This window comes from Sinocyclocheilus anshuiensis, unplaced genomic scaffold, assembly GCF_001515605.1.
Source record: "Sinocyclocheilus anshuiensis isolate Anshui unplaced genomic scaffold, SAMN03320099.WGS_v1.1 scaffold2041, whole genome shotgun sequence".
NCBI lineage: Eukaryota > Metazoa > Chordata > Actinopteri > Cypriniformes > Cyprinidae > Sinocyclocheilus > Sinocyclocheilus anshuiensis.
The window spans coordinates 98,434-116,919 of record NW_015541069.1 but is presented as its reverse complement, the minus strand read 5'-3'; the positions used below and the strand labels follow the sequence as shown (position 1 = coordinate 116,919).

The window sequence follows — 18,486 nt, the reverse complement described above, 5'->3', positions numbered from 1 at the left end:
AAAAAAAAAAAAAAAAAAAAAAAAAAAAAAAAAAAAAAAATATATATATATATATATATATAAATCACCCAACTGGGCTGAGAGAAAAAGCTTGTATCTGTTTTATCTGAGCTCCATCGCGAATCTGTCAAAAAACTTTTGCAGTGTTCAAGCTGAGAGAGAATCTCCATGGCCCCATCCTCCTGAGCGTTACAATGAGCAAGACAAGCCAGGTGATGAAACATGCAGAGGAAGCGCTCGTTGTTATCTGCTCTACCGGAAACCGATCGATACTATACAGATAAGCAGCTCATTCGTTCCCATTAACTTATAAGGTGCTCAGTGAAACGTCGCGGGAATGTGAAATGTTCCCTTCGCCTTTTTCTAATTTGTAGCCTGTGAATGTCACGAATGAGAAAAATGTTATTATTACCATAAACTCTGGCGGCTCTTTGACGTCTTCGGTGGGTACGACGAGCAGAAGAATGCCGCAGACTGCCAGAAACAGAGCCGCTGTAGCGGTAATGATCTGGCACTGCTGTTGGTTACCCATGGATACCATCCACAAGACGAGATCCACACGAGACAAATGACAGCGACGACATTCGTGGGCAAGTCAGGTACTATTGTGACGCGTGTTAAATAATACAGGCCAACACAAGTGGGCATGGCACTAGCTCGTCATGTGTCCGTGGTGTAACAGGTTCTCGCTGTTAGACTGAGTTGTCCAATAAATCAGATGCTTTATCTACTACTTGATTAATTCGAAGTCGATTCAAACGTGTTACGAGACTCTTGAGTGTTTATTTTATCAGAAGCTTATGTGGTAGCCTATATGAAAACTCTATTGCTTCTGAATAGTTTTCATTTACCACATACGACTGGGGCTAGTTGCATTTCCCAGGGTCAGTTTATTTTTGAAAGCTATGAAGCATTAAAGAGTTACTGCCCAGGGAAAAATATTCAGATCGGTCAACACATGTTCACATTTGTGACAACGTGCCCCAGTAGCGTGTCGCTCTATGTGGGATAAGGGTTATAGATAGTACATTAAAAAGTACATTAAAGCCACACATATTACTGTTCCTGTGGCTCAGTGGTAGAGTTTTGCGTTAGCAGCGCAAAAGGTCGTGGGTTGGATTCACAGGGAACACATATACTGGTAAAAAATTAATAAAATAATGGTAATAAAGGTAAAAAAAAAAATGCCTGAATGCACTGTAAGTCGCTTTCGTCTGCTAAATGCATAAATTATTATTAAATTATAATTATTAAGTAAAAAGAAATGTGATAAAATATCAAATCATTGTTTTGTGCAATAGTTATTAAAAATAATATAGTGTGTTAATTGAATAGAATATTTAAAACAGATCAAATAGATAGCACACATCTGCTGTGTACAAACATCTGATAGACGTTTTTAATACAATTTTTCATACATTCTAAATCATAAACATCTTAAAGACATTTTCTAATCGTCTATTTGACATCTGATAGGAAACGTCTGATGAGCAAATACATCTTGCAGAAGTCAAATGACATTGACACATCACAGTTTCCTCCGACCTGACATTTGTGAAAAGTACACACACTCAACCACTGATTTAAAATCTTTATTATATAGTTAACTTGTGTGAATGTATACTACTGTGGTTGATGACATGAAAACTATAATTTTACTTTAACAATTTTCACAAAATTCTTCTAATAATTCTTCTACATTTGTCACCTTTTGTCATAAAAACAACAACACATTTTGTGTAACAGTTCCAGACACAAATGTCTGACAGACATTTGCACTCGTACTGGAAGTTATGTGTTTTACAGAGTTTATGCTTTGAAAAAAGTTACAACGGCTTTTGTTTTTTCCGTTTTTTGAGTGTGTGGTTAACGCTGATGTGTGAAATTCAGATGTGTGTGAAGTGTTAAACAGACAAACAGGGCTGCACGGCAGGTTGAGTTGCGTCAAACAAGAAAAAGTTCTTGTGGTTATCTGTGAATGTTGCAATAAAATGGTCTCCAGGATGGTAAACAAATAACAAAAAGAGTAAAGGGGTGTAACATGACTGTTATTACACTGAGCTTATACTGTAGTGCAGGGGTTGTAGCCTACTATTTATTTAACAGTTATTTAAACAGGGCCTGCATTATGCAACGTAAACTAATTATAACCACAGAAATATGAAACATCAAAACAGAAATATTACAATTTAACAACTTTTTACATTCCACTTCATATTCAGATTTACTGTATGTCTACAAGTGCTACTGGTCTTTTTTTTCTGTCAGGTTGCCCTTTGGAACAGTCTTTGGAAGCAGCTTTATTCAGCCTCACAGCTTCAGGCTGGTCCATATGAAGAAAGCCTCTGCTCATCCATATCAAACAGCACATACTCAGAACTGTGCTCCGGGTCATGGCATAAGTGGTTAACAATGAAACACTGGTAGTTCCACAGCAGAAGCAGCACCATGCCACACAGGGCCAGCATTACCAGGCTGACCAGCAGGAGGCGTTGTTTGTCCAGGAAGCATCCGTTCTGACAGCTCTCATCAGAGAGACGTGTGTACCTCCACAGAGATCTCTTCAGCACAGATCCCGGGCGCTGATGTGGACACAGAGACACGGCGAAATCTTTTGTTTGTGCTGTGCTCATTGTATGGGGAGTACTCAGAGACTCTTTCAAGCTGATTGCTGTGGGAAAAACAAGTGGTAGGGCAGCAGAGATGAGATGAATATTGCACAGGTCTTGACTAGGGCTTCTGCGATTTTGTCTAGCATAAATATGCAAACACAATCTATTCAGATGTAGAATTCATCAGTGTTAGGGAATAAATTAACCATATTTCCAGTAGAGTGAAAGTAATACATTTATTTTCTTATTAGTGTTGTTTGTTTTCCAAAGTATGATTCCATAACCCCGGGGTAAAACTATGCTAACCTCGCTATTAAATTACAAGTGTGAAACATTTTAGGGTTTAGAACAGGGGTGTCAAACTCAATTCCTGGAGGGCCAGAGTCCTGCAGAGTTTAATTCCAACCCTGCTCCAACACACATACCATGTTGTTTTCAAATAATCCTGAAGGACTTGATTAGCTGGATGGATCAGGTGTGTTTAATTAGGGTTGAATCTAAACTCTGCAGGGTTCCAGGAATTGAGTTTGACACGATAACCCGGTGTTCTGTCGATTTGTGCTACCCTGTCAGATTTTGCTACCGCCCATTAAAACAGTGGGTAGTACAATTCGACTGAAAAATGCTACCTGTTAAATTATGGTTTATTAATATCTACACCTACCCCAACCCTAAACCTACCCTTACAGTAATGCAAATACAGTAATTATGTAAAACTATATGTAATATAATAATATCATTGCGCCTGCTGCACCCATGGTACGGCAGCAAAGTTCCTTGATTATTACGCCGGAATGAGAGTATAGTTCCTAGCCATATCGGCCTAGAAAATTGCAACTTTTCATTTTCCGTCGGTCTTAGTACACGATGTAACTACAGAAGAGTCAATTTTTAAATAGGAAAAATATAGAAACTCTTTGGTCATTTTTGAGCGAGATGCTAATGGTCTAATCAGATTCAATGATCTATGCTAAGCTACAGCTAAAAGTGCTACCGCCAGACCCGGAGATCGGCTGAATGGATTCAAAAACAGTAAAACTCAACTGTTTAACTCTAGGGGAGTTGGAAAATGAGCCTAGTTTCAAAAATAGTGGAGTGTTCCTTTAAGCGCATTGTCTGATTTAGGGTACGTTTACACGACAACGATGTACTACAAAACGAAAAGGTTTTTTCCTTTGCATTTTTGAAAAGTTTCCTGTAGCTTACAGACGACAATATTGAAAAACGATTCCCGTTCCCATTGATCCACGAAAACTACAATGTATTATGCATGCTAGGCCAGTAGTTGGCGATGTCATTTTCTCGCACACATTCGCATAGATTTTTGTAGTTGACATGGAGACAATAACGTTCCAAACAATCGTTTTCAAAAATGTACACTTTGAAACCTGTTTTCAAAAGTTTGTGTTTTTGAGGCCATCAAAATGGGCATCTAAATGAATGGCCAAAATGCAAAAGTTTTCCGTAAAACGGTGTCGTGTAATGTTAAACGGCCCCTTATTTGAATGAATCAGTTCACTCTGAACAGGTTCATGTAAATGAACAGATTGACCAGTTCGACTTATGTAAATTTTGGTATTTTTGTTGCAGTTATTTAGTATAAATTTACCTGCTCAAGTTTGAGATTGTGATTCTAAAAAATATATTTCTTTACGACAAATTATAATATCATTGGATGATTTTTTTTTTTTTACATTCCCCTTGGTAACTTCAATGTAGTTGGCTACTTTTTGTTTGTAGCTTGTAGTGTAGCTAAGTGTTTCAAAAGAGTATCTTGACTGTACTTCAAATTATGATTCACTTGGTTGACAGACTTTACTTTCAACATTCCCAAACACAGAAATTCATGTAGGCCTACACTCTTAAAAATAAAGGTGCTTCAAAAGGTTCTTCAAGCGATGCCATAGAAGAACCATTTTTGGTTCCACAAAGAGCCATTCAGTCAAAGGTTCTTTAAAGAACCATCTCTTTCTCACCTTTTTATAATCTGAAGAACCTTCTTTCGCCACAAAGAACCTTTTGTGAAACAGAAAGGTTCTTCAGATGTTAAAGGTTCTTTATGGAACCATTTAGACAAAAAGGTTCTTCTACAGCATCGTGAAGCACCTTTATTTTTAAGAGTGTATCTTATATTGACTGGGTGCTAAATCCAATCCTTATAAGCCAACTATATTTTGATCAAGTTTTTGATCAACTGATGACCTGAAATAGACTCTAAATAGAAGAGTTATGTTTAAAAAAGAAATTAGACGTGTATTATTACATAGCTTTTGGCTTTTTCGACTGAATGGTGCATCAAAAACCCTCTAGTTTACTGAAATGTCACATTAACTACATAGATACCGGTGAGAGGTAAATACGCTGGTTTGCTTACCATAGCAGCGATAAAACAGCACAAATGCAATATAAAAACCAATAAAAGCCTACCTTTCCAGTTGATGTAGAAGCTGTAGGACTGCTGGCTTATGAAGACAAACAAGCATCAGGTTGCAAGATGCCCCAGGGTTTGTCCATTCACTGACCTGTACTCCTGTTTGGATTACTTCTGCTCAAAATGTCAAAACAAACAGATTCAGAGCAGCTCCTCCTCACTATTCTTGGCACAACACCTTCTCCACACCAGATTGTGACTGTGTCTGTTTAATGTGAGAGGCGGATTGTGCAGTGATAATTCATTTTATGGGGTTTAAAAAATTATACCTTCCATGCATCTGGAAAGGCATCTGGAAAGGCAGACTGTTAAACCAATGGCTGTAGAAATTAATGAATATTCCCTACAGTACATTATGCTTACCTACTGCTTCCACATATTTCAGAAAGTCCTTGGAAGATTAAAATAGATTGTCAGTTGTTCTTTGCTTTGATCATGAAACAAATGGCTATGCGTGCTGTCACGCTGTGCGATATCCTCATGAGAGCAGAGTGGTGCCAAAATGCTGATGATAAACATTATTGTGGCATATTTCATATCTTCTTGAATAATGAATGTGGGCACAGCATGTTAATGTAGGCTGCTGAATTTTGTTCATCGTGGTATATGCAATACATAACTCATACAATCACTCTCTGTAGAAAATATTAAAATCACAAATAGTAATATAAATACAATATACTCTTGCTATTTAACCAAATATTCAGTAGTGCACTCATAGAAAAATGTATAGCGCAATCAGTGTGAAATTTCACTTAGAAGCAGTTAATTATAGAAGAGAGTTGGCTGACCTTTGCTCTTAATCTTGTAGGGAATCCTCATATCTGATTTTCTGTTTCTGAAACACTCATTTACCACTTCTAGTACTCTTAAATAATTATAAAGATACAGATTTTCTGAAACTTTAAAACTTTAGTCTTTCTTACAAAAGCAGGGTAGAGAGAGACCAGCATAGTTATTCAAACCAGGTTTTTTTGTTTTTGATACATATTTTATTGGCACACTGGAGTATAGCAGTTATACATTTTTAAACATATATCTTTGTTTGAATTCAGTTAAGAGTTACACAAACAGTATTGGAATAGTCATCAAAAGCACATTTGGTGGTCGAGAAATATGGTGAAAGCAGATTTAAATGGCTTTGCAATATCTTAAAGCTTTAGAAATAATGCATGTATCCATACAACAGTTAATGGGACAGGATACATTGCTTTGTTTGTCAAAGACGTGCTTCCTCTTGAGCCTCACAAGTACTTCAGGCTGCACAATTTAATTTATTTCTGCCACCGTTGTGGGTTTTCACCACAGATTCCAATTGTATGATCAAATATTAGCTTGATGGACATAGCAGTGCATATGGAAGCATATATTTTTCTATGCAGGATTGATAATTATGAATCTATGGAGAATTTGTGCATGTGCTTAATGCGTTACACGCTTCATAACAAATTTCACAAAGCAATTCACAGTCATGTTCACAGTAAAACTGGACTTCGGACACTTTGCTGAACCCAACCCAACAGAATACTATTTTCAAGCAAAGACCACCAAACCCTGAACTATGAATCTAATGTTTTTCTATTAAAAACTCTCAGTTTTAATCTAAAACATATATTTTCCTGATATTAATATGTTCATCTTATAAAATAGCTCCATAACTTACTGTTACAGTACGCATAGTTCACATTCTAAACTTCTCACAATAGTTAGCAAAGCCCTCAGACTGATTTGTTTGAGACGAACAATATACATTAATCTATATCGATATACAGTGATCTAATACGCCTATTATTGGTCAGTATGCTTTTAAAAGCCCACAGAAAAAGACAACTGACTCAACTTTTGCCGGTAACCATTTAACTAGTCCACAGAGCAAAAGCTTGACAACAAACAATGGAAATAGCATCTAGTGTTATTATCACACACAGACAAAATATAATACTGCTCATATATTATAATGGCATGATGAAATATATATAATGTGAGGAAAGGTCCCAGGTGTGGTAGCAAAAAGATACTAGCTACCAGCTCACACAATGATGCAGAAATTATTACAGAGAATTTCAAGCAAGGTTCAACATTAAGCTCAAAAGATCCTGTAATAATATCTGCTTCATTACATCTACGCCACTCTTTATCATAAACGGGTTCCTTTCGTTTGTTTGAAGTTTTGTCTTTAAACTTTTATGATAAACAAGGACGGATCTGCTACATTTAGCCCCTGGCTGGATTGACCCTGTATTATATGCTGATATTCTCATCCAAAAAATAATTATTTTTGTACAAAAGATTTAAAACATAAATAAATAAAAAAAGATCCAAAGTATGTGTCCAAACAAGCAACCTGTAGAGCACTTCAGTAGAGTGTTTTGAAAATGGCAGTGAAGGGAGAGAATCGCATATTAAGAAACAAAGTGTACAGCAAAGTGCAACAATGATCAAAATGTGCCAAACTTTCACCTACTGTATTATTTATAGCAACACAATTTCTACCCTAACCTACTTTTTCAAATCTAAATATACAAAGAAGTCAAAGATATGTTCTGTGTTTGCTCTTTTCAACGAGAAAACATCAAAACACTACCGAAGTGTTGAGATAAGCTACATATATCTTAGGTGGAGGTAGAAAGACATATATTACATGTGTACCGTATGAAACATAATTATATCCATATCATAAAAGTGAAAAACTAATTCAGTATTATTTTCCCTTGTTAAGACTGAATGATGACCTAATGTGGAGAAACACAAGTCTGAATATATATTTACATATTTCACAAAAAAACTTTTTAGATATGTGCAAAAAATTGTAAAAAGTGAAGCACTTTTTGTGTGTGTGTGTGTGTGTGTGTCTGGTGTGAACTGTGTGGCAGTGTGAATTTGCTCCAGTGTGGTTGAATTTGGCACAGCGTGTCCATAAGTTTCATATCCAGTGTGCATATGCTGAGACGAGGTGGATTTTGCTCAAATGACGGTGCTGAAGGTGTTGTCTCAAGCGGTCTGTTTCAGAGCCCAACACCTCCTGCTTTTCCTGTCTCTCTCTTTCTTTTTGCCTGTCAAATTCTCTTTCTCTCTCCACTTTGTGTGTGTGTGTGTGTGTGTGTGTGTGTGTGTGTGTGTGTGTGTGTGTGTGTGTGTGTGTTGGTCTAGTGTGAACTGTGTGGCAGTGTGAATTTGTTCCAGTGTGTGGTTGAATCTGGCACAGTGTGTTCATGAAAGTTTCATATCCAGCGTGCATATGCTGAAATGGGGTGGATTTTGCTCAAATGACGGTGCTGAAGATGTTGTCTCAAGCGGTCTGTTTCAGAGCCCACCGCCTCCTGCTTTTCCAGTCTCTCTCTCTCTCTCTCTCTCTCTTTCTTTCTGCCAGTCAAATTCTCTTTCTCTCTCCACGTTCACACCACAGTGCTCACAGAGGGGTCTGACAGGTTGAGCTGGCCGGTAATGTCCGTAGGATATGGCTATAGATGAGGAAGAAACAGAAAAAGGAAAAGTAAGAACATATATATTTGCATAATCCTACATATGCACTGTACCTCCTGTGACCGGTATTTAGTTCACGTTGTAATGACGGAGGCGATCTCTCCACCCACTGCAAGCCATGTTTATCTGTCATCTAGAATAATTTGGCTGCGTTTTAAAAACAGACAGTCTTCTTTGGACTGTCGCAAGATAAATAGAGTGAACAAGGTCACGGATTTTGGTCACGGCACAATTGCTTCCTTAAATACAGTCCTAAATGAATATGCTTCCTTAAACGGGTACCATATATCACACGCAAAAATGTCTGCACAAGAAACCTGTAATGGCACAAACGAGAGTGCGCTGTCTCCCGGCCCATGGCTAATAATTTACCTGACCCAGAAGTGTTGTTGCCATAGTAACTGTTCTAATGCAATATGACAGTCGGTCCTGATATGCAGCACAAGGTGCAGTTCATTCCAGTTCGACACAGGTTTCACCCTCAATAGCTCTCAATTTCTCAGTGATTCTATAGTGTTATTATACTGAATGTTTTTTTTTATTGTTATACTCTCCACATAAGAAAATATTATACTCATCCATATTGTCATTCCAACCCTGGATGATTTTCTTTCTTCTGTGGAATACGAAAGAAGATATTTTGAAGAATGTCCCAGTGTCTTTTTTTTTGTTTTGTTTTTGTCCATGCAGTGAAAGTCAATTGGGTGTTGTTTTGGACCCAGCTGACTTTCAATGAATGGGAAAAAATATTGTTCAAAATATCTAAGTGTGTGTTCGGCAGAAGAAATAAAATCATACAGGTTATGTAAAGTAAAGGTAACTGAGGCTGAGTAAATGATAACAAATTTTTTTTCATTTTTGGGTGAACTGTCCCTTTAATTCACTACAACTATCTAAAATCACATTTACAGGATATAGTTTTAAATATATATCAAAAGAAGTGGCTTTAGTGGGTGTTGTGATACCCTCACTCATAACAACGTTCTCTATGGTGTTCCAAGTCAATTCTGAGTCATAACCACAGCTCCCCCTGTCTACAAACGGGAAAAGCTTTAGAGCTCTATTCTACAACAACCAGAAGAAGTGTCATGCCGGTAGAGGAAGAGAGAGGCAGTGTGGCATGTGGTGTGGACACCGACAATCAAAACGCCATTCAAATCCATTTATAAAAAACACTGATAGAAAAGAAAAGGATGATTAGGACTGTGATGGGTAAACATCAGTTCAAAAAGACACTGTTTAGCGAATAGACTTTGTATGTTTAATCTGCTTCTATTCTGCCTTCATCTTTGGAAAATGTATTTTAAAATCATATCAGGTTTTAATAACACATTTTGCACCCGCACCTCTGTAAATGATTTAAACCATCTTACTGAGGGAGAACCCAACTGAAATGTGAGCTACATGGATTTGGATATTTCTTCGCAAACCATCAACCAAACGAGCTGCCAATCAGAATAATTTTTCAAGTTGAGGGTGTATGAAACAAAACCCCAGGTCAATCATTGCCATACCCAGAAAATGCCTAGCGAGTAATTGAATAAGAATTCACTCTAAACCAATTAAAGTAATGCAATGAAATAGTCTGTGTTTGTGCTTGCACATTAGTTTGTATTGAATCCTCAGAGCCGGTAGCTGTTTGGTTTGAGAGCTACATCTTATTAAACCTGTGGGACCGAAGAAACACAGTGAGGAGGCGCTTGTGTGAATGAACTCATTTGAGAATCTAGCTCTGAGAGTTCAATACATTGTAAACGTAAACCCATCTGAGCAGTGTTTCCTGAAAATGAAAAGTAGTTTTTTTTATTATTATTATTAATAGAACTGCAAAGAAAACATTGGATGGTTAAAAATAACACAGAGATCTTGGTAGTGCAGGCCTGCCAGGGAAAAAGCCCAGGTTATTTTAGCGTCACTCGTCTTTGGGTGTTAACGGCGATACCGTACATCGCGGGAGGCATACAGGGTGACTTTGTGACAGCAACCACAAAAAAATGGGACAATAAAAGGAGGATGAGGTACATGGAAATAATTGTTACAGGACCGAGCGGTGAGAGGAGAGACACACGAGTACACATAAAGGAAGGATAAAAGAAAAAAGCATAAAGTAAAGTCACATCCAGGTTAGGCGTGGAAGAAAGACCAGCACAGGCGCTAAGAAGGAGAAGCTACCTCGCCCCCTCCTGCAAGGGCAAACCCACAAGCCCCCCCAAAAATCTGCTCCTCGGTTCCCTCGCCACACTTTCCCTGGCAGCTAGATCCCTGATTGGGCTTTCCCAAAAGATGTCTGGATGGAGTATAGATGGCTGACTGACAGACATGTGGCCATGACTGTAACTCCATGTGTGAGGGTGAAGAGAGTCTGAGATGAGACGTTTGTTTTGGAGAGGAGAGATGAGATGACAGGAGAAAGGAAGAAAGTGAAAGAAACAGTGCAGGCCAAGGTGGAGGAGGAGGAAGAGAAAGAGGAAGAGAGCGAGAAGATAGTAGTACAGGCAGGGCGTCATTTTCTTAATCTTCTTACCGTGTCTTTGGACGACCTACGTCTCTTGATGTTGGAGACCAGGTTGGTACTGATGGACCTAAAAGAGGCTTTCTTTTTGGGGTCGGGCTCTGCTCTACACAATTATTCGTGCTCTCTGGAAGAGCGTGTTTGGTTTCTAACCATCACCACCCACCTCGACTACTAAAGCTATTGAATGGTACTACCCTGCTAATTTTAGTGCTTATCACAATTAACATGGCGTCTCCTGTCCACTCTCCATCTCGGCTGTGAGTCAGAATGGTGCTTTCACGCACCCACATCGCTCTACAAGGAAAGAGCACACTAGCATAGACTGGGTGCGAATGTGTACATAAAGTCTTACTTCGACTCTTTTACAATCCTGACACTCTAGAGAGGGGAGGAGGAGGACTGCTGTGGATCGTGTGATCAGACCCCACTCATCCACAGTTCTGCAACTCCGTAAATGGAAAGCCAAAGCATTAGCAAAGGAAAAAAGCAAAATGAACGCAATCGGATGGGGAAAAAAACAGGCTCCATTTTTAAAGTGAGAAGATGTTCTTGTGTGAACAAGGAAAATGAACAACTCATCAATAAACAGTCGAAACTTAACACAGTTCCTTAGCATTATACCCTGGTGAAGGTATAATGGGCGTATGAAGGAAGGAGGAAGGGATGTGCGGGCTCATAAGAGGAGACGAGAGTGTTGGGAAGGGGGTTGGTGAATTCAACCAGAAGACATGCAGTACATGGAACCAAAAAGGGAATGCAAAATGAATGACATGACAGTTGACCTTGGCTGGCACCGTCACTCCCTCATTGACTAGCACATTTGGACCATTTGTCTTATCTCCTACAGTGAGCGACTCAAAATGTGACCATCTGCAACTGCACTTTACTTTACAGCAATGTATGAATGGTATTCATACAACTTATTTTATGATTTTATGATATTTTACAACTTGAACTTGCCTTGTCAAAAAAAAGGTCAAATGATCTGATATTTAAGAGACTTGCTTATCATGAAACAGTCTGAATGTTGGTTGGATCACATGACTTGGACAAACCCTTTTGAATATAAATAATCAGAAGCAGTTAAAAAAAAAGCATATTTTAGAAAAAAAAAAAATCTAAAATTAATAATAGACAATTAGGCAAAATTATTTAAGGTCTTCTTTAATAACTGTTCTCCAAAAATGGACTTTAATCCAAAGTCATCCAAAATGCAAAATGTAAGATATTTGAAATTCTTTCAGCATTTGTGAATCATTAGGCACTGTCTGTCTCTTTCAAACAACATCGCAAAAGAAACAAGACACAAAAAATGCCCACATTACGATTTTCATCTGTTTTCACATAATGCATTCTGGTTTCTCCAGAAAAGGTGACCGTACGAGCTCTTTTAACCGTCAGTGCTTTCATTCATTGCATTTCAAAGCCCTGTGATGAGGTAGTGCCTCTGGAGTGGGCAGCTAGCCCATATCACATTGGCTCCTGATCTGCTCCTGGCTCACTCTGGTTTGAAATGCAAATGCATCCAGGGCAGATCTGTCTGTTCATGCATTCGGGAAGCAGTTGTGTATACAGCTTTTGCATACATTGCATGTGCACCTAGAATAAGCGTGCCGGGTTTTGTGTGGAATAATTGATTTTAGCTTTCAGGGAGGAATTATTCATTGGCACACTTGGTCGCAATTAGCGTTGGTTAAACATCCATATTTGCCCGTTCTGATGGGGATTACATGGAGGCTCATTTGCAATTAAATTATATAAGCATTATTTTTCTTTTATTCGATAAACAGTGGGAGGAAAATCCATAAAAAATACCTCGTCCATGGTGAAATATAATTTTTTTTTTTCATCTCAAATTATGAGCCTTCAACGATGCTGGACCTCTGACTTGAAGTGGGCAGCACATGTGGGCGTATTATCCATGCAGCATTGTCTTGTGACTCAAGTAGGCGGTAAAGCCTGAAGGTTAAAACGCTTAACTCTCTATAACATGACTCTCTGATGTGTGAAGTCAATCAGATAGCTGTCGGCTTTGATACCGCACTGACAATTGATCCATTAGTTAGATTTAGTCGGTTTTGCCTCGTGGTGAAATATGTGCCTGCTGATAATGGGTTTAAAGTAACAAGGCCACGCTTAGCGACTTGCTTCCCATTAGGAAAAGTAATCTCGCTCCAACAACGCACTAACTTTCACAGAAGTTCAGAGCTGTAGTCATGAGTTGTGTAAGCCAGCCAGGTCTCAAGTCTCAAATGGGCTGACCTTGTTACTTTCCGCCAACATCCAGACATCATGTTGGCCTGTGACCCATTGTGTATGGATACAGCTGGAAGCCAGCAGCGGACAGACACTGATCTGTATAGGGCGCGAGGACGCTTTGATCCCCGCTAGAGCCCAGCAGGGACATTCAGCCGGCCTGCTCAGCATGCATCTTCCTGACTCCACAGCAGCATCACAGGCTCCTTTAATGTGTGTGTGTGTGTGTGTGTGTATTTGTCAAGCTGCTCAATAAAAGCAATGCCACTGGCAGTAGTGAGGCTGCAGGAGCTGCTTTATCTTGCTGCGCAGTTTGATTGGATGGTAAGAGATGTGTCTTGCATGGATCTGCAGACAACTACTCTTATTATTATTATAAAGGAATTATTTTGGACACTTGTGTGCTGTTGCATGGGCAAATGTCCAAATTTATGCATAGGCCTGTTATCTTTTTTACCTTGAGGCATTTTTGTACTACTATGAGGTTATATTCGTTTAGTAGATATTCACAATCACACTGTATTATACGCAGAGCATAACTGTGAATTATACTTGGCTTTCTTTGAGTATTTATGCTTTATTAGTATGATCTAAAGCAGGATTTTTTTAATCTTTTGCTGCCAAAGACCTTTTTATACTATGTGAGAAAATTATTATGCATACTGTTTTAAAGACAACATGTTGTTTCCTAAAATAAATGATTGGCTTTTATATTGCCCTTGTACTACAGCCAAAGCAAATTACAAAAATATTATCTGGAAAATATTTACTTTGTGTTAATTTCACTTGACATTGTTAATCTTCGGTTTTTGGCAATTACTAAACAAATTTTAGAAAAGGTTTCTCTTCATGTTTATAAATCTAAAATTACATTAATAGTAGAAAGAAAAAAACACCCTGTAACATAATACAAAAAAATATTGTCCAGATCTAATTACATCTTTGGCTGTAATAAAATGACAATATAAAAATAAATTATTACATTTTTTTAAACAACATGTAGTCTTAAAAATATCCCACTTGTCATGATCATGGCTGTGCCCCAGTTGTCCACTAGAGGGCAATCCACCCCAGACTGTTTCTGCCTCACGAACTACATGTCCCATAATCCTTTGCCCAGTCTCATCAGCACTCATTGTTTACACCTGTGTCTCATTAGCCTTGTTAGCTCACCCTATAAAAGCCCGGTTCACTCTGTTATTCTTTGCTAAGTCTTGCATGTGTCTGTACTGCACTTCTAAGCCTTGTTTCCTGGTTCTCCTGTGTCTTGGTTCCCTGCCTGATTGTGGATTACCCCTTTAATAAATACTGTGTCTGGATCCTCAACCATTGTGTGTCTGTGCAGTTTCATGACACCACTTAATATTTTTTACTATTTAATATTAATACACATCACTGTTCAAAAGTTTGAGGTCAGTAAGACTTTTTTAAAGGAATTCTTTTTTTTTTATTCAGCAAAAATTTAGTTAAATTGATCAAAAATTAAAAGAAAAAAATTCTACCAAAAATGTATTTCAAATAAACGCTTTTCTTTTGAACTTTTTATTCAGCAAAGAATCCAAAAAGAAAATGTATCACAGTTTCCACAGAAAAATATTAAACGGCACTCAGTATTTAATAGAACTATTTTCAACACTGATAATAAAAATAAATGTTTCTGAAGCAAATCAGCATATTTGATTTGATTTCTGAAGGATCATAGGACACTGAAGACTGGAGTAATGACTGCTAAACATTTAGCTTTGCCCTCACAGGAATACATTTTAAAATGTATAAAAATAGAAAACAGTTATTTTCGAAAGTAAGCGTGGCTGGTGCATTGCTTCTGGAGTCACACTCCTGATAACGGACCCAGGTTTTATCCAAGTCCTCCATGAAGCCATTCTCATGGGAACTATTAGTTCAGAGATCCAACACATCAGTCAAACAATCCGTTATTCCAGAAATAGAAACAGTTGACAGATTGTGGTTAGCCTAGGGATTAGCTGAAAGGAACAGAAAAAAGAGAAAAACAAACAAAAGTATAGCTTGCATACTGTGGAGGGTTAGTCTTGATTGAGATTACCTGAGGATGGCCAGTGAGACATTTTGCTTCCATGGGCTGTCTTTACGCATCCCGATACCGAATCCAGAGCGGAAAAACAGCTCGCCTGTGGTGACCAGGTCACATTTCTGCGAGGCCTCAAACTCCAACACTGCTGAATCCCATATAAACGCGTGGAGTTTGCTATGGGTAGAAAAAAAATTAATATCTTCAATATGTCTTGATAAAATAAACTTTGCATTTTTGCAATTTAAAATTATTTTTCTTTACAATACCATTCATATTTTTTTATGATTTTTAAATGTCTATTATGCTCGTCAAGGCTGCATCATTTGATACAGTAAAAACAGTAACACTATGAAATATTACAATTTCAAATAACTCTAAATTTGAATTTTCAGCAGCCATTACTTTATTTGATCCACAAAAAACATTTCTTATTATTATCAATGCTGAACAGTTGTGTTGCTTAATATTTTTGTTAAAACCACAATACATTCCTCAGCATTCATTAATGAATAAAAAGTTCAAAAGTTCATTTGAAATATATTTTTTTTGTAACAATGTAAAGTTCTTTGCTGTCACTTTTGATCAATTCATTAAACAGAAATTTTAAAATGTCTTATTTTAGTATTTTATATTTCTAGTCCTTCTTTTGCTTTAATGACAGCAGCACACAAGCTGCATTAACTTTACAAGTTCGTGTGAAACCTGATGATTCATGAGATCCAGCATGATTTGAGAATGATCCAAAGAACATCTTGTGCTTCAGTGGAAGCAAGCTCTGTCTGTACAAAGAGTCACAAGATAAATGACACAAATTGACTTATTTGATTAGTCACCTAGAAATAATTCAGAAACTCCAGATATTAAAAATCAGTAGGGAAAATGTATTAAACACACTGGCAGTCTGCCATCTGTTCCCATCTTAGCCTTGTAGTGAAGGTCCTTCTTTAAAATACAGCTCCCTACCCTGCTTTGTATTCAGCATCAATAGTGTACTGAATCACTCTAACAGGGGTTTAGCCTCTCTCTGCTCTTCGCACACTCACTGAGGGGAACGGAGCATGTGTCACCCTTTATACTGACTGGTAATTTAGCTTTCTGCTGCCCACTTCCTGGCATCGGTATTTATGCCCAGCCTCTAAAGGAAGTGTTTGAATATTATGCTTTTTAATATTTAATTCAACAGCTCCCAATAAACCTGTTCTGGCATAACACTAAAAATATTAGTGGAAACTCTGATTGTTGACTGACTTGTCTCGCACGGCCTGGATGGCTTCAGCAGCGCTCTCGTAGTTGTGCTTTTCCATGTGGCGGTACATGGTGCTTAGCTCAACTTGGCGCCGGAAGTAAATGTCCACAGAGCTCTGCTTCACTGTGGCGTAGATGAAACAGTCTGATGGGTTTCGCAGCTGGAATACAAGGTAACAGTGGGACGGTCTGGATGAACTGTGATAAGTGGGTGTTATGCAAGATAAATTTATTCAAAACATGCTGAATTATTAAAGTAAACTGGTGTTTGGTGTCTGCAAATCAAAAATATGGCCTTTTTTGTCTCTGCAATTACATGAAATATTTCTGAGAAGAAAATGGCTGTGGGAATAGAGGCAAACCAAGGTAATAAGCATGACCTAAAAATGTTCACTGAAGTCATATTTCTGTGCACCTACAACTGTAAGAATAACACAATTGTAAATGTATCAATAAATATCTCATTTTATATTAGAAAATATCATTAAATATATATATATTTTTCAAAATCTCTTTTTCAAATATTTACATTGAGTCCTTTGTAAATTTTCAGCCCATATGACAGAACTGACATAGGTTGTTATGACGAAACAAGGCAAATAAAAATAACCTTTGCGAACAAATGACCCGTAATTATGTATCTTCGCCGTGCTTAATTATATGTGGTGTTTTTATAGCGTGTGAAATGTGAAATCTCGGTGCATGGTCATTTAGAGTCTTATTTGATATTCTGTTGTATAACATGCTTCATATTTAGTGCTCACCCTAGGGTCGTTGATGCCGGTAATGCGCTCCTCAGGCCGATCCAGCACTAGGAAGGCTGCCAAATTGGCAGTATAAGATGCAACTATAATCATAGCAAAACCAGCCCACACCATACCTAAAATCCTTGCTGAAAAGCTCCGAGGGGCACCTGTGAATGTAAGTGGAGAGGTGAGAGCGCTAAAGAAAATGATGCTTACTGCAAAACCAATCAAACACAGAGTCAGCAATATTTCCACCTCACAGCACCAATAGACCGAATAATAATCTTACTGCTGATGTCTACCTTCTCCAATGCCGGAGTTCAGAAGTACACCCCAGGAGAACCACATAGCAGAGGATAAGGTGAGGGCATCTTCTTCTTCCTCTTCACTATTTACTTTAAACCTTCCAAACGGGCTGCACAGCAAAGCGCATATCAGTCAGAGACAGATGCTTTTAAACTGCATCCAGACAATGTTGTTAATCTTCAGCCAAACTTCTGAGATCTTCTGCAAACTTTATTAATATCAAGCTTCATTCTCACATCTGTGTGTTTAGTCATTCCTACATCTATCCATGGATGACTTCTAAAGAGATAGTTCACCCAAAAAGAAAATCCTGTCATCTTTATGTCATTTTCTTCATGATTTTCTTATATTTTAAAGAATGTTGACTCTTTATTGTATTATTTTATTGTACAGACTAAATATTTTCAAAATATCTTCTTTTGTGTTCCAAAGAACAAAACATCATACAGCTTTAGAATGACATGTGGGTGAGTAAATGATGACATAATTTACATTTTTTGGATAAACTATCCCATTAAGGTGTCAACAAATATTGTCCTTTACCTGAAACGGTCTAATAGGTAGAGCATCACCGCCACAACATGGACCGATAGACCCACCAGTAACCACAGAGTGCTCTGAAAAGGCTGCATGAACGAGTCCAGCGTACTGCGTGGTATTTCCTGCAAAATAACACCGCTTTATCCAATCCAACAAACACCACCCACATCGCCACATGCATCACCATATGGAGCATCAAATGGAGTCTACATCTACACTGGTCAGAGGTGTATTAATAGATTTCACTGTACTCCAGAGTCAATTGATTTATCACAGCGTTTTCTCAGTACAGAGATAAG

General features: G+C 37.9%; 2 protein-coding genes across 2 annotated transcripts in view; both read right to left on the bottom strand.

The window, feature by feature from the left end:
• Positions 1 to 639, bottom strand: part of LOC107690669 (ectonucleoside triphosphate diphosphohydrolase 2-like) — a 12,233-nt gene extending 11,594 nt beyond the window's left edge. The window contains exon 1 of the mRNA XM_016489056.1: positions 413 to 639. Within this exon, the coding sequence (XP_016344542.1) occupies positions 413 to 541 (129 nt within the window). The 5' untranslated portion in view covers positions 542 to 639. The remainder of the gene's footprint in view (positions 1 to 412) is intronic.
• Positions 640 to 12,077: 11,438 nt separating this feature from the next.
• The window catches only part of LOC107690683 (glutamate receptor ionotropic, NMDA 1-like), a 26,669-nt gene continuing 20,260 nt past the window's right edge, over positions 12,078 to 18,486 (bottom strand). Inside the window, exons 15-19 of the mRNA XM_016489076.1 lie at positions 17,360 to 17,508; positions 16,599 to 16,756; positions 15,363 to 15,524; positions 15,085 to 15,191; positions 12,078 to 12,097 (exon numbers count right to left, since the gene is read on the bottom strand). Of these exons, the coding sequence (XP_016344562.1) occupies positions 12,078 to 12,097; positions 15,085 to 15,191; positions 15,363 to 15,524; positions 16,599 to 16,756; positions 17,360 to 17,508 (596 nt within the window). The remainder of the gene's footprint in view (positions 12,098 to 15,084; positions 15,192 to 15,362; positions 15,525 to 16,598; positions 16,757 to 17,359; positions 17,509 to 18,486) is intronic.